The sequence below is a fragment of the Patagioenas fasciata genome, chromosome 20 (assembly GCF_037038585.1).
Source record: "Patagioenas fasciata isolate bPatFas1 chromosome 20, bPatFas1.hap1, whole genome shotgun sequence".
Taxonomy (NCBI): domain Eukaryota; kingdom Metazoa; phylum Chordata; class Aves; order Columbiformes; family Columbidae; genus Patagioenas; species Patagioenas fasciata.
Window position 1 is genome coordinate 11,639,473 of NC_092539.1, and position 24,087 is coordinate 11,663,559.

Genomic DNA, 24,087 nt, shown 5'->3' on the forward strand with positions numbered 1-24,087 from the left:
CTCAAAACCCCAAAAATATATCTATTTAATCTTTGGGTGCAGAAGCCACTATGAGGCATGAGGGCTGCATGTGGTAGAAGCCAGAAAGCCTTGGTTGACCAGTGAGGGAACAGAGCCGTGGTTAAGAACACCCGGTTATTACCATAGTCCAGCAAGCACCGGTCTAACACGCTTTGCTGGAGAGAAGCACCACCCAGAAGAGGAGGAAAGTTTGTTCGCAGTCCAGGGTTGCATGCGGGAGAAAGCGGGACGACAGGATTCTGCTGTTGCGGAACACCTTGTTTGCTTTACAGAGAGGAATACAAAAGGCACATGTTGCTTTTCAGACAAACCTCTGTAAGTCTGCCCACAGAATGAAGAGCAGGGAGCTGGAACAACCCTGAGGATCAAACCCCAGAACTCCCCGGTCCGCGGCTGCGCCCGGCCCTGCAGGCACCAACAACTCCCTCCTGCTCAGAAAGGCGCAAAACCAGCCTGGAGACAGCCGGGGGAAAGGGACGGGCTGCTGGCCCAGGCGCTCCTGCCCAGCTCGGCCTGGCTAAGGGGACATACCTGGACAGAGCCAACAGTTGTCTGGGTGGGACAAGCACAGGCTGAGCAGAGCTCCCCAAGGGGGACCCAATCTGAGCTGAAAGGAGATGGGAGAAGGGAGAAAAACAGGGAATTAGTGGTGTAGCTAAAGGCAGAACATCAGACAAGGAATCGCCCTGTAAGGACAGAGATGGACCCCCCAATACATGCCCCAGCCCTTCAGATGGTGCCTGATTCTGTCGGGGCAGAAGAGGACAAATGGGAGGAAATTTGAATGACATATTCTGAGATCTTTCTGCTCTTGTAAGTCACAGAGGCCACATTCCCAGCACAAAGGAAACCCGTGGCTCTGAGCTGGCATCATGTCAGCGGAAAACTGCTCTAGGAAGGACCAGGGAGACAACGGTGCCTGATCCGTGCCCCGAGGGAACGCCGGAGTGATGGCTGATAAGAGGGCTTTCAACTTGTGATGAAAACTTCCCAGGCTGTGTTTCACTCTTTGTGGTTGTAAAGTTTTTCACCTTTGCAGAATCTGTTGCACTTCACACCCATCCGTTTTGTCTCCTCTTTAATTCACCTCCAAATTCACGTGTTTTCCTCCTTCCTTTATCTCATTCTTTACTCCAGGATTTTTACTTTTTCTTTACTCTCCCAGTCTTACACCAAAGGCCATTGATGTCAACCCCACACCAACCCTGCTGCTCTCCATGTTATCTTTGACCACCTTCCTTGGGGTAAGGTGCTCAAGACCAAACAGAGGACAGCTGCAGATTATTTATACGATTATGGCTACAGGCCATGCTGCTGCTCCAGGTTATGTTGTGATTTGCATCATCTGCTAATTTAATAAGTGTGTTCTCAATTTGATCTCCGGGATGTGATCACACTGAGCGGAGCAGCCCCTGCTGCACCCCGGTCAAGATGTCTCCCACACTATGAGGACCCTTAAGGGCTCCACGTTACCCAACCAGCCTGGCAACTGCTGACCTCTCAGGAGCGTATCTGCTTTGTTTGTTTTTCAGGCCATGGTGAGAGCACCCAGTGTGTTACTGAAGTCAAGGTTGCTCCTGAAACTGCTTCTCCTCTAACCCCAAGGGCTGTTTTCTCAGGAAGAAAACCAGTTTGGCTGGACACAATTTGCCCTTCATCGGTGCACAGCAGCTGCTGCCCGTCTCCTGGGTGTAGCTGGTTTCAGGACTAAATTACAATTATTCAGCTCCTTTTCCAGCTGGCATCGCCCATCTTCCAGAGGCCCGAGGGCCGCCGCGGAGCAGCAGCAGGGGCTGCGGAGTCCCCACCCGGGGGAGGTCAGCAGGGGAATCGTTTTCTCTCTGAAGTTTAATTTTCGTGGCGTGAGGCTCGCAGGAGCCCCGGGGAGCGCCGCGCCCGTGCTGGCTGCAGGCCGAGGCAGAGCCCGCTGCCCGGGGCTGCTGGGGGGCACTGGGCCCCGGGGCGCGCCCGCCGTGGGAGGGGCAGGGCGGCCGGGCCGGGTCGGCCCGCGGGGCCGGTTTGGCGGGGGGAGCAGCGCAGCGCGGCCGCCGCGGTGAGTGCCCGGGGACGCTCGGAGCGGCGCCGAGGGGGTCGCGGGGCGGCGCGGGGCCGGTGCGGGGCGGGCTCTGGGCCCTGCGCGCCGCGGTCCGGGCGCGGAGCGGCGGGGGCCTGCGCGGCGGCGGGAGCCCGAGCTGCGCCGAGAGCCCGAGCTGCGGCCCCGGCCCCGCCGCTGCCCGGGGCCCGGCACGACGCGCCCCGCCGGGTGAGGCTCCGCGCGGGGCCGGGCCGCGGCCTGCCCGCCGCTCCCCGCCCCGCTCCGCCCGGGCCCGCAGGCCGCTCCCCCGCCGCCGCCGCTCCTCCCGCCGGGCCGCGCCGCGCCGGCCCCGCCGGGCGATGAGGAGCTGCTTCTGCCTGCGACGGGGGAGCCGCGACCCGCCGCCCAGCGCCCGGGCAACAGTTAAGTGTCCCCGGACCCGCCGCGGCTCCCGCCGCGGGCGGGGGTCGGGCCCGGCGGCCGCTCCGGGCTCCTGCGCGGCGGGGGCGGCGCGTCCGACAGTGGGGCCCGGCCGCCCGGCCCGGCCGCCCGTCCCGGCCCCTCCGCGGGCGGGGGCGCTCGCCTGGCCGGGGCTCTGCGGGCCGGGATGGAGCCCTCGGGCCCCGGAGCGCCCGGCTGCGCGGCGGAGCGGCCGGCGGGAGCAGCCGGGTCGGGCGGGGCCGCCGGTGCCGGGCGCCGCGGGGAGACGGGCCGGGCCGGCCCCGGGTGCGCTGCTCGAAGCATCGAGGGGCTCTGCGGGGCGGCCGGGGCACAGACAGCGGCGGTGGCGGGCGCCGGGGCAAGGCCCTGGTGACCTTGGCTGGCTCGAGAGTTTACTGCAGGTTTTGTTAGTGACTGGTTAGAGAAAATAACCAAAAACCCCTGTGTTTTGTCTCTGCTGCTGCAAATGTTCGCAGCGTGGGTTTGCCTGGCCGCCCATTTTCTCAGCTGTTCTCCGGTTTCTGTGTATGTGGAGGTGATAACGTGGGCGCTCTCTTCACAGCACTGGCCGGAGCAGCGACACCGAGCTGTGTTTTGTGTCCTTACCTCTTGCATTCCCGAGCCTCGTGAGCTTTCACTGTGGTTTCTGGAGAGGTTCTCAAAGATCCTCCGAGCTTCAGCGCTCTGTGTGCCGTGTCTGAGCGGGGCCGTTCGCGGCGTGGTCACGGTCACACGAGCAGGGTCTTTGGCCAGCGCAGACAGGCCAGGCCGGGCCGGCGCAGGTGTCGGCTGCTCAGGCTAAGGCTGAGCTTTCTCCATCTTGTGTTGTATTTGCACTGAGTGAGAACATGCTGGTGCATGCTTAGTAGAGCCTGCGTGTTGTGTGGCAGGTTGGCAGTGTCATTGCTGTAATTCTTAGCTGAGATAACTTTACCCGCTAGATTTTCTCAGGATACTGGGATGAAGACTTAGCTTGAGCCTCTGGAGGTGTGAAATAAAACACACAACACTTCAGGCTTGCAGCGCATGCTGCTCTGACAAAGTGAATCCCAGGCTTAAGGGTTCCCGTAGCCCCCCGGGATTTGTTCATACATGTCCCAAGATAGAAATAACTGAACTGAATGTCATTTAAATGTTGCTGCCCTGGTGCAACGTTGTCTGTGTATGGAAACCTATTTTGGTTTGAAACAGGACACTCTTCTGAAATGCGTGTCCATAGTTAGATGTGCTGTGAAGCAACAGAAGATTCAGTTTTGCTCATTCCCTGACTTAAGTTCCTGTTTCCATGCAGCTAAGTCACAAACTGTAGAGGTTTTGCAGCTGATAGGGGGCAGCTGTCGTGAAGATGGGAGCCTGGGTGGGGGGGTGGTTCCAGACATGCCTCCGTTTGGGGTGAAAAATGAAACGGAAACTGTGCCTGCTCGTGGTGGAGGCCTCCAGGCCCCTGACCCTGTGCCTACCACAGTCTCCTGTTTTTCTGGTGGAAACTGTGTCCTATTCCATGAACAGAAGTAGGAAGCTGGCTGGGGCCGTGTCCTGTGCCCGGATGCGGTGGGAGGACCGGGCCTACGGAGCGCGGCAGCGTGACCTCAACCCGCGTTGTGCCAGCGGTACCCACCGCCTTTTCAAAACGGTGCAGTGATAACCCGAGCATGCAAGCGGGGGTTTTAGCAGCGCGTCTGCTTCGGTTTGATGGGATTATTTCCGGTGGGGTGCAGGAACTCGGTGAGGTAGTTGATGATTTTTTTCTAGTTTTGCCTTAGCTTATACTTTTCTGCCTGTGGGAAGAGCAAGTCAGTGTCAGAGTGCAGGGCTTGCAGCTGAAGGAAGAAACAATAAGACCATTCTCTCTCCAAGTCCCTTGCTATTTGACTTCAGGACTTGACCCGCTTTGATGGCAGCATGATGTTCTGTAGCAAGTACATCATCAGGCCTGATCTGGTCACGTACCCACCAGCTTTTGAACTTGCCTAACTTGTTGAAAAGGAAGACCAAGAGGGAAAAATACTCCATAAACTCACAATAATACATTAACTTCTGAAAATGCGTTCCTTTGCTGATACGTGACCCAGCCAAAGCTCAGCAGTGTGTGTGGTCAGTCGTCTCAGTGGAATACTTGAAACAGACAGTGAAGGCAGCAGGAAAGCGGCCGCGTGCCAGGAGCCGGTTCTGTGCGCCTTGTCCTGCCGCGCTCTGCCGTGTGCTGCGGGGTCTGGTGCCGGCGGGGCGCGCGGTGGCTTTCCCTGGTGGTGGCACGTCCTTTCCCGAGTGGAAGCTTCTCTCTGCGCCAGGGCTGGCGCCCGGCCTCCCCTGGCCGCCTGGGCCTGCCGGGCGCTGGATGTGGTCCTGCAGCTGAGAACGGCCCCCAGCGAGCATGCTCCCAGCTAATGGGAAAAACGGTCTTCTGGTTGTTTTGGGCTGTTCCCAGAATAACCCTGCAGCGGGTGGAACAGCGGAAGCCCTTCGGTAGAGCTTGGCAAAGGCAGCTCAGCGCAGGATGTCGAAAGGTGTCTCCCGGTCAGCTGGTTTGAGTTCTCAGCCACCGTGATGTTAGGTGGGCGTATAGGTCAAACTCGCGTTGTTTAAAGAGAACTTCATTAAAATAACAAGCTGTCTAATCGGAGTATTTATAGAATCTTGCTCCTTAATTTAATCTGTTCTTTTACTGTTTGTTTTTTGTTTTTAAGTTCAAAGGCATGATGGAAAAGAAACCAAACTTTGCAGATGCCCTAGGGGAGAAGTGCAATGTAACTAATTGTCTGCACGATTACCCAGCCAGAGACTCCCTCTGACCTGCGCAGAGTTCAGAAAAACATTTATCCGAGTGTGCAGACCAATGGCTGCTGCCCTGTATCTGTTCCAGATGAGTCCTCGATGCCACCCGCACAGCGGGAAGCTGGTCTGGTGCGGCAGAGCCCACCCGCAGGCTCGTGGTGCCGCTGTGCTGCGGTGCCGGGCACGGGCCCAGCCCTGCGGCTGCGGAGCCCGAGCAGGGAGCACCGCGCTGTCCGCGGACCCAGAGCTTTGTTTCCTGGGCACGTGCTCTGCCCGCCTGTCTTCCCCAGCTGTGGGCATGGGCCACAGGAAAAGGAAGGTGCCCGTCTGGCCGGGCGCTGCGCAGTGGTGGCGGCGTGGGGAGCTCAGCTCGGCCCTCGCCGCAGCGGGGTGCCGCTACAGGCCCTGTGCCGGTGCCGCATGGCGTCTCACCCGCAGCTTCCGCCGCCCGCCCTCTCGAGGCGGAAGGCCCGGCTCTCCGTGCTCAGCCGCTGCTGCCATAGAGGGGCTTTGTGCGAGCCGGCACAAAGCCAGGATTGATGGCGCTTCCCCTCCCCCTGCCGTGCTCCGACAAAGGTGCCCTTCTCCTCTCACCAAGGACAGGTGCCATCGGGCCGGGGGTCTGCCCAGCGGCATTCGCTGGGGATAGGGGCACTGACCCCGCTCCTGCCGTGGTGCCAGAGCCCCCCAGCCCTGTCCTTGTCCTCTCCAGGACAGCCCTGCTGCAACCTGGGGTCCCTGCTGGGGCAGCGTTTGGCAGCAGGTCCCTGGCCCATGTCAGCCCTGTCCCTGCCATTGGTGCTGCGGCACAGGAGGGAGTGCCAGGGGCTCCTGCCTGCCCGGGCTCTCCCAGACCTGTGAGGGGGCACCCCCGGGGTGTTGGGGTGGGTTTGCTGGAGGCCAGAGGTGCCAGGGGAGCGGATCTGCTCCCCTGCGGCGCAGCTGTGCCGGAACCCGCAGCGCGGTGTTCTCAGCCTGCTGGGGAGTATCGCCACTTACCTGGATTTCAGTTCAAAGTAGCCTAAGAGAAGCTCATATCAGCATTAATTATCTCCCAGCTCCTCCCGAGGTGTAATAACAAGTCATCACGTTATCAAGAGTGACTTGGAGAAGTTTCAGAAAACATGCATCTGTATGAAGAACAGATTGTAAGTTCTTTGTTGAATTCACGTTGTGTTTGCTCGGTACTGTGCGTTTTAGGCAGCAGGTTCTGGATTATTTGCGAGGCATCTGGCTGAGCCGGTGGAGCAGCGCAGGCAGCAGTGTGGGGTTTGTCAGGGCTGAGCCGGGGCCACCGGCGTTCCTGCGGCACGGTCCGCGCTCCTGCCTGCCCCGAGCACGGGGAGCCCCTGGGACGGGACGGGGAGCCCTGCGGCTCAGGCTGCGCGTCTGGTCGTGCTTGGGAGGCTTGGACTGCATAGGGAGCTGAGCGGACCGCCATGCTCTGTGCGCAGGGAGCTGAGCGGGTCCGCCGTGCTCTGTGCGCAGGGAGCTGAGCGGGTCCGCCGTGCTCTGTGCGCAGGGAGCTGAGCGGGTCCGCCGTGCTCTGTGCGTGCTGGGTACTTGTCTAGGTGCCGAAGCAGAAACCTCTCCCAGGCTTGGTTCGCTGGCAGTAGTGTTTTCACCATTACTGTTCACTGGTTTCTGTTATTTTAGACTCCTCAGGTGGCCTGGTTGTTGGTATGACATTATCGTTATTTACATAGGGCCCAGACTTGCTCTTTTTTATTGCCTGCAGCACGATGTTTGCTCAGACTGGGCATTGTGAAGTGTAAACCCAGGTCCCACTGGCACCAGCACTCACCTCTGCCTTTTCTAGAAGCAGTAAGTAACCAGCCGTCTACACGGCCTCAAAATGCTGGGGTTTAATTGCTCTGAGGAGGGAATTGGATTCAGGAGCTCTGGTTCACCGCTTGTCTGGCTCTGCCGCAGTGGCGCTTGTTTACACAAAGCACTGCTCTTTTATCTCGGGGTGCGTGGGGGGAGGTTTCCTGGGGCATTCCTGCCTGAGAGCGGAGAGGACGTGCCCTGGCTGGCTGCCTCTGCAGGAGCCCACATGCTGAGGCAGTGCCACCTTTCCCGTCCTCCTCGGCACTTGTGTCAGCAGCTCTCTTGTCCTCTCCTCCTGCTTCCTGCAACAGCATCTCTCTGGAATTGGTTGGTCTTACCCGCTTCTGTCCCCTTTGCATATCTCCCTCCCTGAAGTACGCGGTGATGTCTCCCTTCTCCTGGAAGATGCTCGGGCCTCTTCAGGGCCTCTGTCTGCTTTGCATCAGACCGTCCTGTGCTGTTTCATCTGTGTTGCCCTGGTGTTGAGGCTCTGCAGCAAGCGCGGTTTTGCATACGGCGCCAGATACATCTGTGCTGCTACATGGAAATGGTCTGGTTCGGGAGGGTGTGATGGGACTGAAGACTCGCGGGGGCACCCCCAGCGTGTCTAACGCCCATAATGGATGGGGAACCTCCCAGTGAAGCCCCTGGGAGCAGATTTCCTGCTGCTTAAAATGGCAGAGCTGCTTCAGCCAGCCTGACTGGGGTGAGATTTGCTCAGGGGTGAGATTTGCTCTGTGGGAGGGAAGCGAATGAGCCTGGGTTTTCCCATCGTTGCTAGATGGCGACCAGCCCATGCTAAGTACCCTGGAAGCAACAAAATTAATCTCAGAGGAGGCTGCTTGCCTAAATTCCAAACATATTGGGCATTGCACAAATGCACCTTCTTATCAGAAGTAAATGAAAGTGCAGAAGGTGTGTCTGGCCTAATCCTGTGTTTAACCTGGCAGTCCGTGGTGTGTCAGCACAGGCACTGTGGCATGTATGCGGGCTCTCCCTGCTCTGTCTGCTGCTGGGTTGGGCAGCCGAGCAGCCCTTTAACTCCGCTCCTTTCTTTCAGGATCAGTCCATGATGCCTGAAGTGCGGGACCTCTCCGATGCCCTGCCCGACGTGCCCATGGACCCCATCACAGGTGTCGGTGTGGTTGCGTCCCGGAACCGAGCACCGACAGGTTATGATGTAGTAAGTAGAGCTGTTTCAGCTGCCGCTGCTAATGCTTTGGTTCTGTGCTAATGAGGCTTTACTTTGCTGGGAACAGCATTTCTTCCAGAGAGGGCTTGCCTTAGACACGTGCTTTAAGAAGTAATTTGATATCCAGCCACCCACCTCTCAGCCTACGGCACTTAGTGCTTTCCCTCAGTGGAGGTTTGTGGGTGCAATCGCGCTACTTCATCTGTGCCCCTCCGGAGGAGCCTAATTACCTGGAGGAGGGGCTTTGAGAAACAGCTGGCCACTGCGGCATGCAAATTTAATAATCCTAGTAACATCCATCCTGAAGGAGTCCTAAGTATTGCACAAATTATATCTCTGCATAAATGGATCCCACATCAGCTGTTTAATCCCACATATCAGCACTGCACAATGATGATGAGAAGCTCCAGAATGGGAAGCAAGAGTTTCGCATCCAGCTGAAATTGCAAGGATGATTTTGATGGCCGGAACGCAGAGGTCTGGGCTGGGTTTGGCGGGAGGCTGGCCAGCAGCTGGGCCGGCGCACGCAGGCCTGAGTGGGTAAAGGGAGGTCACTGTTTGACAGCAGCTTGTTCCGTGGCTTGGTTGCTGTGTAACCAACAACGTGACCTCCCCCCCCCGCCATAGATTAGTGTCCCAAACGGTGAAAAGTCATAAAATACTGGACTTGCAGAGCTCTGTATGGAAATATTCGGCTCATAGTCTGTCTGCTCACCTTTCTGTGTCAGGAATGGAAGCTGGCTGACTTGAGGCTTTGCTCACATCTTGTACTCCAGATTGTTGCTCACCCTGTTCAGTGTGAGAAGGGAGAAAATGGATCAGGCTGAAGTGAGGGCACGAGAGAGGAAATTGTGAAAAGGCTCCTCAAAGGCCTGGAAGGTTTTTGCATTTACGGCATTTTTCTGAGTGCTGATTACCTGTGTGAGCCAGGCTGTGTAATTAGCTGCTTGCCCTGATAAAGGAGCACGGGACAATGTGAGAGCTGCGATAACAGAATTGCATTCTGCCTAAATGACTGGGCAGAGAGAGCGCTCACCCTAGATAGCCTGTCTGTGGTTTAATAGGGAGCTTCAGCGCTAACGCAGTTTAAACTAAACAAGATAAAAGAGTCTTCCTGTGGCTTAATCCAATTACAGTGGGGTTGTAATAATGCTTGTGAATGTGGGTCGCTCTCTCCTAGGGGGCACATGGAGGAGGCCGCCTTTCCTCTGCTTCTGCTGCCTCCCTCTCTGTCTGCAGACCGCTCTGGTCTGGCCCTGGCTCCAGCAGTCTGGCCGTGGGGACGTGCCCGCTGTCTGCAGTGCCGGACCTTGAGCGTGGCTCCCACACGCCTGCTCCTCCAGCCTCCTGTGCGGCAGACAACCAGTCTGGCTCTGCCGGGTGCCGTGGTCCGCAGTCCGTGTCCTTCCCACCGCGCGGCACCTGCTGCGATGGGGCTGCTCTGACTGCCGCCTGATGTCACACAGGATGTCCTGGTGCCCAAACCCGCCCCACAGTGACACACCAAAGACTTGATTTTGCCAGTGTACAGAGTGTGCCTGAACTTAGATTCCTGACGGTCTGCCCAAACTGGCAGGACTGAGCATGTGGGTGGGGAGGAAAGGAGAAGAGGTGGGAGGCAGGAGCTGGGGTGGGAGAGGTGTGGTTCCTGCGCAGCTCCTGGCTGCAGGCTGAACCCAGCTCCAGCCGCAGCTTCGCTCCAGGGCGAGAGCCCCAGGTGCCGCTCAGCCAGGGCCGCCCTGCACAGCTTCGGTGGGGCAGACCCTCCCGTGGGGCCAGCGGCTTGGGGGCCCGTTTGCCAAAGGCCTGTGTGTGGTAGCAGTAACTCCATGCTGACTGCTGGGCAGTGGGGAGATCACCCTGTGCTGGGAGGCTGGGCTGGGGGACACCGTCCTTACTGGGTGTCACTCCATCAAGTCCATCTCTTTGTAGAACGTACTCGAGGAGTGTCTTCCCCCAGCTCCATGAGAAGGACCATTCCTTGTGCCTGGGGTGCTGGGTGCCCCACGTCGGGTCCTGTGTCCTCTGTCCCGCACGTTCCTCTTAGCCAAGTGCAGGACGTGGTGAGCTGGGCTGCGCGGTGCCCGGCAGCTCTGCCGCAGCTGCTCGGGCCGGCTCCCTGCCCGTGCTGCCGTCGCGGAGCCGCGCTGCTCGGGCACCGCTCTGCCGCCAGAGGTGGCGGGATCCTCCTTGCCTGCAGGAGCCCAGCAGATGATGTAAGAAGTTTCCTGTTTATATTGCTCTGCTTTCTTTCCCTGTGAATTTTCCGACAAGTTAATGCATGCTTGCATTCTCCAGGCTTGGAAAAAGTCTTCAGCTGGATGATGTGGAGGCAGAGCACTCAGGGTTAATTGCTTTGCTGAGGATGTTGCCTGTGATGGTTGCATTTTGGCAGAAGCAGGAGTGGTTTGGCTGGCATTCCTGTGGGGCCCGGGCATGGCAAGCTCTTGCCACTGGCTGCTTTTTGCTCCGCTGGTCACGTCCCGCGAGGCTCCGAGGGTGCCTGGTGCTGCCAGGACAGGCAGCTCAGCGGGGGGGACGCATCGGCGGGGCCCGAGTGGCTGCTCAGCAGGCCCGTGTCCCCAAGGGGCAGCGCTGTGCACCAGGCCTGGCACCGGTGGCTCCTGCCGTCAGCTGCCAGCGGCACCGGCCCCCGCGCTGCCCCACTGGCTGTCGGGCCAGCCTGGCTGCCCACCAAATCCTGTTTGAAAATGTTGCTATTCAAAAATGGTGCATGCTGCTTTGCAGAACGTGTCACAAAGGGGCTCGAGCTGAGCAGGGGCTTGCGAACAGCAGTTGATGAAACACAAAGAGCGGCCAATGCACTTTGCTCCTTTTGCTGATCAGACAATAAACACGCTTTTCTCCCCTGCGCTTTGGATAATTGGAGGGTCGTGTCAGCACACATCTCTCGCTTCCTGAGCCCTCTGCAGTCTCTGCTCAACAAAACATGGGTGCGAACAGGAACAACAAATGTCAGCGCTTTGTTATCAGGCTGCTCCAGGGCCAAGGTTGAGTCAGTTGAGTCTGACGAGGCTGGCGGAGCCGCAGGGCAGCGGTTTGCCCGGCCGAGGGCAGCAGGCAGAGTTCAGCGGGGCTGCAGGGGATCCCCTGTTGGGAGCCATCGCTTGGGCGTTAGTCTGGTGGGGTGGTCTTATGTCTGCTACCTTCTCCCGTTTGCCGCCTTCTCTCCCCGCGCGTGGGGTGGTAACGAGCGCCTCGATATGCTGACTGTTCCAAACTGTTGTTTGGAGGCTGTAGCCCAAGTCGCTGTTCCTCATTAGACAGCCTTTCTCGGAGCATCTTTAATCAACAGACTCCCCAGAGACAGCATTTTTAGAACTTCTTTTTATACCTCCTCTTGGAAGTTCTTTGCACTGCACCTTGTGAAGAAACTAATGAGATGCAGTGAGAGTTCGGGCTGCCGTTAATTAGAAGAGGTCTGAGGAAGAAGCACTGCACATATATTAACTTTATCTTGGCTCATGTGTCTCCTCTCCCCCTCTGCCTCTTCTTTCCAGGTTGCACAAACAGCAGATGGCTTGGATGCTGACCTCTGGAAAGATGGCCTATTTAAATCCAAGGTCACACGATACCTGTGCTTCACGAGATCGTTTTCAAAAGAAAATGTAAGTCCGTTTGGGTATCTGCATGATTTGCGTCTGTGCCTGGTATGCTCTTACCCGTGAGATGATTCGTTTTATGGAGCCAATTATGATTCAAGCAGGCATTTCGCTGAGTTTGGGTGAGTCAGGAGGCAAACGGCAGCAGCTAGATATTTGCATTTTGTCTGTGTTCTTTATGGAAAGAAATAGCTGGCAAAATCTGCAATGAAAGCAGCAGCAAAGGCCATGCTCATGTTCCAGCTCCCCCCTCACGCCGGTGTCCCCGCTGCAGCGACGAGCGCTGCGTGCTCATGGCCCTGATGAGCTTCAGCTCTAATTGCCTAGAGCAGCAAACGCTGCAGGTAGTGCTGACGGAGGAAAAGCTCGTTTCTGAATCCAGGGGCATCGTGCGTATTTTCCTGCAGGACTGGCGTTTCTGTCTTTGTTGTCTTTGGTACTGAGTCTTGAAAATTTGCCCACATGGTGCATATGCTGCCATACTCTTGTAATCTTCTAGTGTGGCTCTTAAGCATAAGTTGATTTCTGGTTGTAGCCGTTGCTGCGCGCGTCTTCTGCGGAGGAGAGGCCACGCACAGCCAGCGCCTGGTGCCTTTCAGCGGCTTTGGTTCAGGCTCGTGTGAAAACTTCCTCTTTTTTGAGGAACTGTTTAATTCTACAATGAATGCACTCCATCTAGTGGGTAATCCTGCTTTTTGTCGTCCTTTGGATATTCAGTGTCTCAGTTGTCAGGGTGTGGAGGTACCATTTTGTACTTGCACTTGCACCAGCAGTGGGAACAGAGGAACAGCTGTGGCCGCAGAGGCCGCCACGGGTCCTGACAGGAGAGAGGGCTCTGGGTTCCTGCATTTCACCTGCATCCGCTTCCCCGCCTGCCTCAGGCTCAAGTAAAGCTCCAGAGCTATGGGAAATATCGTTTCCTGCAGGGATCGACAATAACTGTGCTTTTCATCCTGGAGTACCTGCAGTAGCAGGAATAATAGCCCCAGAATAGGCAGGGAGGGTATTGCACAGAAGGATCTGTGATGATTCGAGTATTAAGTTTATCTGTGGCTACCTTAAATGTGAGGTTGTCAGAAATAATTACAGGATAGCAGCAGCTGCCGGCTGCCAGAGACAGTGTAAGTACCCGCGGCCGGTGCGGGTCGGGCCTTTGGCAGGACTCCCTGCTCGGCGCGGTTTGGCCGTACGTTCCTCGCATTGACGAGGAGCGAGTCAGAGGGGGTGACGGGAGGTGTGACAGGAGCGGCCGTGTCCCGCGGGCGGGCTGTGCGAGCCCCCGTGTCGGCGGCACGGCAGCCACGGCGCTGCTGGCACAGCTCCCAGCGCAGCCCGTGGGCAGCGGCGCTGCTGGCGCGGGGCCGGTGCTCCTGGCACATCGTGGCCGTGCCGATGGGCGGCGGAGCAGCCGCTCCTCTCAGGGCGGTTTCCCGAGGCCAGACCTCCGCACCGGGCAGAACGTGCGCTCGTGCGGCCACGGGCTCCACGTGGGCGAGGGGCCTGAAATGCTCTGCTGCATGAAAACTAAAGGAGGTAGGTAACAGCCAGTAACAGTGAAAGACACAGACACCGTTTGATGGCTCAGGATGAAGTTTTAATCGTTCTGTATTGCGTTTCTGTTTATCAAGGCTGTGCAGTAAGTAAAGTGTGGTTTTCTTCCATACATGAGTCCGGATTATTGACAGCAATACCAGCTTTAACGAGAACTGCAAAGAAAACCTGGTCTCTAAACAATTGTGGAGGCTGTCATTCTGAATTGTGTGTTGAGCTCTTCAAGCCTTGATTAATAGGACGAGGCATCAGTTCAGAATTCATGTGGACTCCAAATGAAGTTCTTCATTCCAAATGGCCTGCTCTTCTGGAGTGTGCCTGTGTTTGGAGCTAGAACCATGTCTATTCAGCACTAATTAGCTAATGCATGTAATAACTTTGGCTGTGTCTGCATGAACTATCTTCCTGTAATGCTTTCTGCTGTTACTGTCACGGAAATGTCATGTTGCTGCTGTAGATGTGCAGTGTGTGAGAACTAAGTGACCTGCTTAGTGGCTGAGTTAGTGGAGTTAATTCTTTGAACTGATGTGTTTCCAAAGGCAAGAATTTGGTTGTGCTTCCGAGGATCCAAAAATACAGCAGTGGACAAGGTGTAAGTCCACAGGTGCTGCAGGTTGTCTGGTATCTCCCGGTCCATCGTCACGTGGTTCCTGCAGAGGTGACAGTTGCATGTGTTGGCTTGGTACCTCCTTACCATTGCTGAAGTTGATGGTCAAATACAATGACAAGACGTCTTGGGGTTTAGTGGGTGAGAAAAGCTGGGTTGGAATTTGGTGATGTTGTCATAGTCAATTGTTTCTTTTCTCTCTCCAAAGAGTCATTTGGGCAACGTCTTGGTTGACATGAAGCTCATCGATATCAAGGACACGTTGCCGGTGGGCTTCATCCCCATCCAGGAGACCATCGACACTCGTAAGTTGGTGTCTGTTTGTCAGTCCTGTGCTCCGAGCAGCTGTTGCGGCGGTGCCTGTGTGGGGGGCGATGCGGGGCTGTGCACCGCAGCACCGCTGCTCCCTGGGGTTACACCGGCACGTTGGGGCAGCTCGGGACCACCATAAACAGCCTTTGGTTTTCCTGTACTGTTCAGGCTTCTTAATGCTGCGCCCCCCTGTCACCCGCTTGCCTGTAGAGCAGCACAGCTCTGGGCAGGGCAGTTCGTCCTTTCATTTTGCAAGGACGGGCTAGGCCCAGGGAGCAGAGCTGTGGTGCTGAGGGGTGCTCACAAATGGGTGCCGAAAGGAAAGGCACATGCTCGTGGTGCTGGCTCCATGCACGCTGGCTCTGCGCCTCCCTCCGTGAGCAGACAAAGGCCCGTGGCCTGGCAGGAGGTGCTGGGGGTGGTGCGGGGTGTTTGCGCTTGCTGAGGAAAAGCACAAGTGGAATGTCCAGGGAAAACACCATCCTCGTTTCTGCAAGGCAGGAATGGCCTTGCTGCAGCGTTTAAGCCAGCAACTCCCAAACGGTGCATTCAGGTCCCCTGAGACTCGCTGGAGCCAGGTCTGGTTGCAGCGCTCTGCTGGATGAACCCCTTGGGGAGGCTGAAGGAACCCCCAGGGAGGCTGGACGAGCCCCTGGGAAGCACGGTGGCCGAGCTGCGGGACGCGGGGCTGTGGGACGCGGGGCTGCGGGACGCGGGGCTGCGGGACACTGCCCGCGGGTGCTGGCCGTGCGGCTGTGCTGAGAGCGGCGCTGCTGCCCGCGCTCGTCAGGGCTGAAATCCAGCCCAGTTAGGAGCAGGATGAGCCTGCTCTGCAGGGAGTAGTTCATCCAGATCTGCAGCAGACGGGGATGGTTTTCCACTCGCTGCTGGTCCGATTTGAAGCCATGACCAGGAAGTGGGGAGCTCTGCAGCCCGTTTCCCATTCCCTGGGTCACCCCTTTCCCTGGCAGCCCCTGGCACGCGTGGTGCGGGGACAGTCACGGCGTGTCCTGCTCGCCCTTGGCAGTGCCGGACGCTCCCTGTGCTGCTGGAGTGCTGGTGGGAGTCCTGGTAGAAAGGTGGGAGGGGCCTTAGTAATTAATTTAAAATGCATTGGGTTGCGACCCGTACAATCTTTAAAGCAGAGGCACGGTCTGTATTAATGAAGTGGTACGTATCCCTGCCCCCGTTAGCATGAATGAACACATTTCGATTGAGTGTTTATAATATGTTTACTTAAAATTAACTCTGGTTAAGCATGTGTAATTAATGAATCGAGCTTCTAAACCAAGTTTGCTGCAGACTCCAGCCAAGTGTGAAAGAGACCAAAGACAAAAGCAAACAGTCAGCTTTGTACTTACTGTGAAAGTGAAATAAGAGGCATTGATTTTGTCAGAGTTTAATTTGTGATTATACACGTTACTGTGCTCTTCTCTAAGTGGCAGTTGACTTGTAGTAAATATATTAAATATGGTTCTCCTTGTTAGGTTCTGAGAAAATTTTCAGATGCGGAAGCCTTAAGCCCTCGGCTCCTAAGATCGGTGTCAGGCATTTCAAATAAAAGCCCTAGTTTTCCAGAGCAGGAGACTAGACTTTGGGGATACAGGTATTTAACGTCTCTAAAAAGCAGCAGTGTGGCTGCAAAGCCGCGTGCACAGGTGCCGCAGCGTGACGCACCTCGCGCTGTCTGCGCCTTCATCGGTGCCCGTGCCACAGCGAATTCCCGGGGCCGGGATGGATTGCCTTCTCCAAGGTGCGGTTTGCAAACTGGAGGAGCCTGCAGAGACAGGGCTGCTTGCCATCTGTTGAAGTGAGAGCATATTTTTAAGCTGGAGGATATTTATCCATATTAAACTGAAGGGTTTTTATTTTGCAGGCACTTGTTTGTAGTTGTTTCCAGATTTTAATGCGGTGTCTGCACTTTAGATTTCCAGTTTATCAATAGGCTGCTGTCGCGTCTCTCAAGTGGCCGCGTTCACAACAGACAGCTCGGCGTGCTGCCGGCGGCGCTCTGGGGGAGCCCGGCCGCGGTGCCCACACGCGGCTCGCCCGCGGCTGTGCCAGTGCCAGCCCGGTCCCGCCGCCCGCGGCTGTGCCAGTGCCAGCCCGGTCCCGCCGCCCGCGGCTGTGCCAGTGCCAGCCCAGTCACGCCGCCGGCCCAAACTGGGGTGCGGGTATATCTGTGTGCATGTTCACCGTACAGATGAGCCTTAACTCTGGTGGGCTCGAGTTTTTCTTGATGGATAACATGGAAACAAGGCAGACGTTACCTTGGAAAGAGAAGGCAAATGTGAGAGTACGTGGAAGTGCAAAATCCACCTGTGGTTCCTGTTGGTGGTGGGCGCTCTGCGGCAGACGTGGTGTCTGCCCGGGGAGGGTCGGTGTATCGCGTGGATGGTGACAGATGTCACGCGGTGTACACACAGCTCCTGATGGACGATTTCTCCAGTCACTGAAAGGCACTGCACTGTCTGCGCTGCTGACACGGAGCTGTTCTTTGACTCTAGTTCCTGCCATAATTATCTGTCTAATATCTGGAGAGACAATAAATAACATTTATACCCTAATCTTGCATAGAACCCACCCTGTGTCCTGGGTTGTTTTTGCAGAAGAAACAGCTTTCAGAAAGAAGAGGCTGTGCATTAAGTTCATCCCTCGCGATTCCACAGAGGCAGCGATCTGTGATGTCCGCATCCTGGGCAGATCGAAGCAGGCCCCTCCGCAGTACACGTTCATCGGGTAGGTGCCCTCCCTCCAGAACCTGCTGGTGTGAATCCAGTTGTGCTGAGGCTAAGTGCCCTGTTTTCCTACAATTACTAAGTAGTAGTTTGTAAGAGCTGAAGCTCATCGCTAGAAAAGTCTATATAAGTACAAGTGTTACTGAATTTGATGTAGGAATTAACCGACTGCTTTGTTTTTCTTTTCCAATTAGTCTGGTTCTCCCTAACCATGGTGCTTGTGAAACACACTGGTGTTGATGCTTGTGCTTGTGCGCAGCCTTCGTTTGTGGTGTTCACGTCTTCTGTGTTGATTACACAGGGAGCTGAACAGCATGGGCATTTGGTACCGGATGGGCAGAGTGCCGCGCAACCACGAGTCTCCCCAGCCGGCCGCTCCTCCTCCCCAGGCCCCGGCGCCGGCTCCGAACCTGCCCAAGTAAGTTTCTGCGTTGCAGCCCCTTGCGCTTGCTGCCGCGTGCTGCGTCGTTACTGACTGCCTGGTGGAAGCAGGAGCAGGGTACCGTGTCAGTGATCGTGTGGCACGATCTGATAATGAGGGAATGTGATGTCCCTTCAAGTATTTCGCTCCTGAAGCTCCTTTGGCTGCCATTGTGGGAAGACGTGGCTGAAGAAGTCAGAAGAAAGAAAAAGCCTGCAGGGGAAGCGAAACAGCAAAGTTCACTTTTCTTTGCTTTAAACTGTGCGGGATGTTGTATTTTCCCACAAGCACGTGTGGGCCAGAGCTGCAGCCAAGCCCATTTCTCTCCTTGGCCGAAGGGAGGGAGGAGCGTTCGTGCAGATTTTAGTGCATAGGGACGTAGGTTTTGCTTATTCTCCAGAATCATCCGCTTGTGGTTTGTACTGGCCCTGTTCTTTTCCTCTTCACGGCCCCGCGGCTGTGTGACCAGACTCAGTGCGCCGTGGTGCGGCGGCTCGGGGCTCTCTGGGGCTCTCTGGGGCTGTCCGGGGCTCTCGAGTGCTGGGCGTTGCTTTCCCGCTGGGTCCCCGCGGCAGCGCGCAGCTCGCTCCCCGCGCTCCCAGCTGTGCTGTGGGCACAGGGCTTCTTGCCTCTCACACAGCCGAGGTGAAAGAGACGAGGGGCCAGCGGCTCCTGGGGATTGCAGCCGTCCCACTGGGAGCTGCTGCCTTGTTTTGAAGCTCCGCTGGCCACAAGCTACATCCCAGCACAAACCATGCAGATCAGAGGAAGAGATGTCTTGATTTGAGAGCACACATCTTCATCTTCTGTCCGCGAGAAATTCCTGCCTGAGCAGATTTCCACTATAAAGAGGAAAAATTATCATAGCAGGAGAATGTCAATGGCAGCCCTTAATCAGCAAGTGCGGAAGGGTCACTTTATGGCCTGGCAGGGAAGGCTGCAGAGCAGCGTCAGCTATTGGGAACAGGGCCAAAATTAGAGCTCGGAGCATCGGCGACAGTCTGAAAAGAAGTGTTTACAAGGCTTATGTATTTTATAACCTCTTGTTGTACAGTTTATGGTTTACAATGGCTGCAAGGAAATTGGATCAGTTTTGTTTTACTTGCCAAATAAAGCAAATGTCAAAATAGTCAATATAAAATGTATTCTAATTTGGCTGAGTTAAAACAGCCAGTATGCAGTGGAATAATTGAATGTTACATTAATGCCTCCTAGTAAAAACCAGCTGTCTGTAGCCAGCGCCACGCTCGTGCCCCGCTCATGATTTACAGGTAACTCTTACACCACCAGCCTGATCGTTCAAAGCATCTTTCATGTCTGTTTTTTTACTCTGATTATTTATTATCCAATATATTTTTTAAGAAATAGAAATGTATATAAAGGTGCGTCGTGCAAATATTTCATTATTACGGAGAACACATACTACTTGAAAGCCTTTTCTAGTACTTTATCAGCAATGTGTTAAGTTACTCAACGCTTAGTGTTTGTGGAAGATTGTAGTCACAAGTAACCTCTTATTTTTACGTCACCATAGAGAGATGAGGTTACCCTGGTTTATTCCACGTGGATAGATCACAGTGAGCTGTTCGGTGCTGGGGAGGAGCGGCAGCCGGGTGTTGGAGCTCTTCTCTTCTCTTCTCTTCTCTTCTCTTCTCTTCTCTTCTCTTCTCTTCTCTTCTCTTCTCTTCTCTTCTCTTCTCTTCTCTTCTCTTCTCTTCTCTTCTCTTCTCTTCTCTTCTCTTCTCTTCTCTTCTCTTCTCTTCTCTTCTCTTCTCTTCTCTTCTCTTCTCTTCTCTTCTCTTCTCTTCGGCTGCTGTCTAGCTCTATAAAATCATTTTAAATCAAGAAGGTGTGCTTGGGTGCTTCAGAACGATTGCTGACGCTGGATATAAACTAAACCGGTAAAACGCACCGGTGAGCTCCGGCACAGCAAAACCTTCCAAAACGGAAGGACTTTTTCCTGTGAGAGGTTTATTTCTGCACCAGCCGTGGTTCCTCCTCTGGTCCCTGACGTCAGTCGCCGGCGGCAGCGGCTGGCGCACACCCGAGCTCTGTCGTGTCCGAGGTTTGACCGCCGCGGTTTGCAGCGCGCCGGCAGCGCTGCTCCCCCTCGTGTCGCGGGGCTGCTCCTCGCAGCCAGAGCCGCTCTTCCTGCTGGACTGCATGAGTTATTTTTCAGCCGTTTCTTCTCCTTGGTGTTTCCAGCTGCAGGCATCCAGCTTAATGGTCTCTTAGGGCAGGCCTGGCACATCCCCGGGAGGAGGGCTCGCTGTGCCGCGGAGCACCGCCGTGCCGTTGTGCACGGCATCAAGCTGCTTCACTGTCTTGTCTCTCCAAATTCTGCGACAGCTTCTTGGCGCTGAAGGCAGCCCGGAGAACCGCACTTGCAGTTTCCTAGAAGGCTGCTACTGAAGAGCTGCTTGCGTTGGCCGAGTCGCTGCTGGGAGTTTAACCTGACTTTGCTCAGTGCCTGCGCTCTGGGCTGCAGGCTCGCGCTCGCCAGTGCTGCGTGTGGCATCGCTTTGGGGAACAAGAAAGTCGTCCTTGCCCAAAGCAGGTGCTCATAAAGGTAACTCACCTGGCACTTCACCCAGCCTGTGGGTCGGTGGCTGCCAGCGCGTGGGCTGGAGAGCTGGAGAAGAGTGTAGGTCCTGAGCACTGCAGAGCTGTCCTGGGGCTCAGCCCCTCCGCGCCTCGGGCTCTGTTGGGGCGGGTAGGGCAGGATTGGTGTGTGATGTTCCAGCCTTTTGGGAGCATGTCCGTGACTCCCGTGAGCGCACGCCGAGCCAGCCTCGAACCGTTTGCCTTCCGACTGCCCGCACAACGGCTCCTCGGTTCTGGAGCGCGTTTCCATCCCTTCCGAGGTGCTGCAGGAGCCTCTGCCACCGTCATTCAGACAGCCCTCTCACAATTTGTCAGCTGCAAGCAAGATGTCAGTCAGTGCTGCTGAAGTGTGTTTTACAGTGACAGACGTAATTGCACTTAACTTTTTGCGTGGATGTTATCAATCTGTGACAGATACTTTGGGAAATGGAGCGCTCTGATTGCAGATGATGTGTCACAGGCGTTTAATCTTCCTCTTGGTGAGACCGGGATTCAGTCACAACTTTTGCTTGTTGATGTCAGGGTTTAGAAATGTAGATTCGCGCTGACCCTGGGAATCGTTCAGTCATTTGGTTTGTAAGGCTGTCATCTCAAAGGTTAATGGCTTACCAGGGAGAAGGAAGATCTTGCTGCACTCCACTTGTATTTGCAGCTGCGTTAGCGTGGCTGGGCGCTCGCTGTCAGGTCCAGAACGGCTCCAGCGTGGCAGAGCCGCCTCTGCGCTGCCTGACCCCCTGGGCTCTGCGCCCAGCCGGAGCCGTACTCTGTGTGTGTGTGTGCGTTCCACCCTGCAACCGTGCCCTGTGCACGTGTGTGTGTGTGCATGTGTGTGCGTGTTCCACCCTGCAACCGTGCCCTGTGCACGTGTGTGTGTGCGCATGTGTGTGCGTGTTCCACCCTGCAGCCGTGCCCTGTGCACATGTGTGTGTGCGCGTGTTCCACCCTGCAGCCGTGCCCTGTGCACGTGTGTGTGTGTGCATGTGTGTGCGTGTTCCACCCTGCAGCCGTGCCCTGTGCACACGTGTGTGTGCGCGCGTGTTCCACCCTGCAGCCGTGCCCTGTGCACACGTGTGTGTGTGCGTGTTCCACCCTGCAGCCGTGCCCTGTGCACACGTGTGTGTGTGTGTGTTCCACCCTGCAGCCGTGCCCTGTGCACGCGTGTGTGCGCGCGTGTTCCACCCTGCAGCCGTGCCCTGTGCACACGTGTGTGTGTGCGTGTTCCACCCTGCAGCCGTGCCCTGTGCACGCGTGTGTGTGTGCGTGTTCCACCCTGCAGCCGTGCCCTGTGCACGCGTGTGTGTGTGTTCCACCCTGCAGCCGTGCCCTGTGCACGCGTGTGTGTGTGCGTGTTCCACCCTGCAGCCGTGCCCTGTGCACACGTGTGTGTGTGTGTGTTCCACCCTGCAGCCGTGCCCTGTGCACACGTGTGTGTGTGCGTGTTCCACCCTGCAGCCGTGCCCTGTGCACACGTGTGTGTGTGCGTGTTCCATCCTGCAGCCGTGCCCTGTGCACACGTGTGTGTGTGCGTGTTCCACCCTGCAGCCGTGCCCTGTGCACGCGTGTGTGTGTGCGTGTTCCACCCTGCAGCCGTGCCCTGTGCACGCGTGTGTGTGTGCGTGTTCCACCCTGCAGCCGTGCCCTGTGCACGCGTGTGTGTGTGCGTGTTCCACCCTGCAGCCGTGCCCTGTGCACGCGTGTGTGTGTGCGTGTTCCACCCTGCAGCCGTGCCCTGTGCACGCGTGTGTGTGTGCGTGTTCCACCCTGCAGCCGTGCCCTGTGCACGCGTGTGTGTGTGCGTGTTCCACCCTGCAGCCGTGCCCTGTGCACGCGTGTGTGTGTGCGTGTTCCACCCTGCAGCCGTGCCCTGTGCACGCGTGTGTGTGTGCGTGTTCCACCCTGCAGCCGTGCCCTGTGCACACGTGTGTGTGTGTGTGTTCCATCCTGCAGCCGTGCCCTGTGCACACGTGTGTGTGTGCGTGTTCCACCCTGCAGCCGTGCCCTGTGCACACGTGTGTGTTCCACGCTGCTCCACTGTGCCACCGAGCGCTCCGCTCCGAAATGCTGGCCTGGCAGGAGTCTTGCACCAGGGTCATGCTGCTTTGCTTTGGATAAGAAGATAACAGCTGCCCTACTTAAACCCTGAAATAAGAGCAGCGTGTGTAAATTTTCCTCCCGTGCTCCCAATTACCTTTTAAATAGTTGAGCTGCCCCTCCTTGGAAAAGGGAAATGATTTGCTCCCGTTCCTGTGCTCCCAGCGGAGTTTAACGTTACAGAATGTAAGAATTTCCTTTCTCGGCAGAGAAGTCTGATTTTTCAAATTGATTTATTAACGGTGTTTGAACTTTGTCATGTAAGCTTGGCGGGCGACCGGTGTGTGGCTTTCTGCTGGAGGCTGATGATGTGCGATAGGTGGCAGCTAATAAAGCAGCACTGAGCCCGTGCGGTGGGACTGGGCTCAGCCTGGCCATGAGCCGGGCTCAGCCTGTGTAGCGGGTTAATTGAAGGGAAGTGGAAAGCCTTTTACCTTCCCTATTTTCTAAGTAGCAGCAACGTTATTTATAAATAGCTATCCTAATTTTTTTCTTAAGATGTTTTAAATAGATTTTATGGAGAGTCTGTAGAGGAAAAGGTTCCAGGGTTTCAATGCTTTTCTGCTGCGGTGGGGACCAAAGCCAAGAGTCGCGAAAGCTGCCGTGGAGCGCGGGCAGAGCCGCAGCCAGGCCGCCTGTGCGGAGTGGTGGGGTCTGCCCTGGAGCCCCTGCCCTGGAGCCCCTGCCCTGGAGCCCATCCGCCGGACCAGGCGCTGCTCAGTACGGAGCACTGGGGACCGGAGGCTGGCTCTGCCGGGGCTGGGGGGCTCTGCCGGGGCTGGGGGGCTCTGCTCTCAGAAACGCCGGTGGAGTGTGACACTGCTCCTTTCTACAAAGCGCTGCTTTCATGCTGGACTTGTGTTTTCTAATCTGTTCCATCAGAAGAGCTCTGAAGTAAAACTGCTTTCTGATTTACAAGTAATAAAACATATTCTTTGGCTTGAAGGCTCAAATCACTTGCATTGTGAAATCCAGTACGATATTCCTAGTTTTTAAGTGAAAGCTCGCAGGAATGTTTCCACAGACCCGTTGCAGTCGATATGGTGAGAAGCAAAGCCTCAGAACGGCAGGTCCCCGACGCGTGTGCGCGGCGCAGGTCGGAGCGGGCCGCCCGTGGCGGGTAGGGTGCTGGCACAGGGCTCTCCAGAGCCTGTTTCCCATAAGGAGCTCGCTGTGAGCCGCGTGGCCGGCGTCCAGCTCAGCTGGATGAAGACGTGCAAGAATTGGTCACAGTCCAGTGTGCTTCAGTGCTAGAAAACGATGATTAGGAGAAAATGTTTAAACAATACGAGTGGTTTCCAGGCGCAAGAATACCTTGCGGCAGCTGAGAAAGAGACATCAGCTGCAGTTAGAAGAAGTTTGATCGATTTAGCGGATTTTGAGCGTGCATTGAAAAATGTGAGGAGTGCTCTGAGTGAAGAGGCCTCAATACTCTTAGAGTTATTTTTCTTCATAGAGCCCTGTTGCTGGTACGGCAATGCTCCTGGAGGCGTGTTTTCTTAGGGTGTAGCGCGGGGTCGTTAAGTACAAACCCAGGTATTCATTCAGAGGAGCTCTACACGCAGTTGTTAAATAAGCCCTGCGGGGGAATTGAGCATTTCTCCCTAAAACTTCTGTGTTGTCTGCCACTGTTGATTTGTAATCTGTGCTTTCACCCTGAAGTGCATGTGGTTGCGTTCAGGTATTTCCTTCTTTAAATCAATCACTTTCACCGTTTTCCAAAACACTCCTTGAGTTTATTGCTTTTAGCGAAGCGTTTGGGCTGTCGTTGTTTATTACCCGCAAAGTGCTGACAACGTGCTCTTCCCAAAGGGGTCTTTCTGTGGGGTATTTGTGGAGCAGGCTG

General features: G+C 56.1%; 1 protein-coding gene across 9 annotated transcripts in view; it reads left to right on the plus strand.

The window, feature by feature from the left end:
* Positions 1-1,728: 1,728 nt before the first annotated feature.
* The window catches only part of MVB12B (multivesicular body subunit 12B), a 59,351-nt gene continuing 36,992 nt past the window's right edge, over positions 1,729-24,087 (plus strand). The window contains exons 1-8 of one of the 9 annotated variants that reach the window (XM_071817479.1): positions 2,363-2,478; positions 6,331-6,420; positions 6,979-7,096; positions 8,163-8,285; positions 11,816-11,923; positions 14,284-14,380; positions 16,997-17,126; positions 17,427-17,543. In XM_071817479.1, the coding sequence (XP_071673580.1) occupies positions 6,407-6,420; positions 6,979-7,096; positions 8,163-8,285; positions 11,816-11,923; positions 14,284-14,380; positions 16,997-17,126; positions 17,427-17,543 (707 nt within the window). In that variant the 5' untranslated portion in view covers positions 2,363-2,478; positions 6,331-6,406. Of the gene's footprint in view, positions 1,839-1,935; positions 2,075-2,355; positions 2,479-4,941; positions 6,421-6,978; positions 7,097-8,162; positions 8,286-11,815; positions 11,924-14,283; positions 14,381-16,996; positions 17,127-17,426; positions 17,544-24,087 lie in introns of those variants that run through there. The other 8 variants (XM_065854116.2, XM_065854114.2, XM_071817480.1 and 5 more) reach the window with 8 other exon arrangements.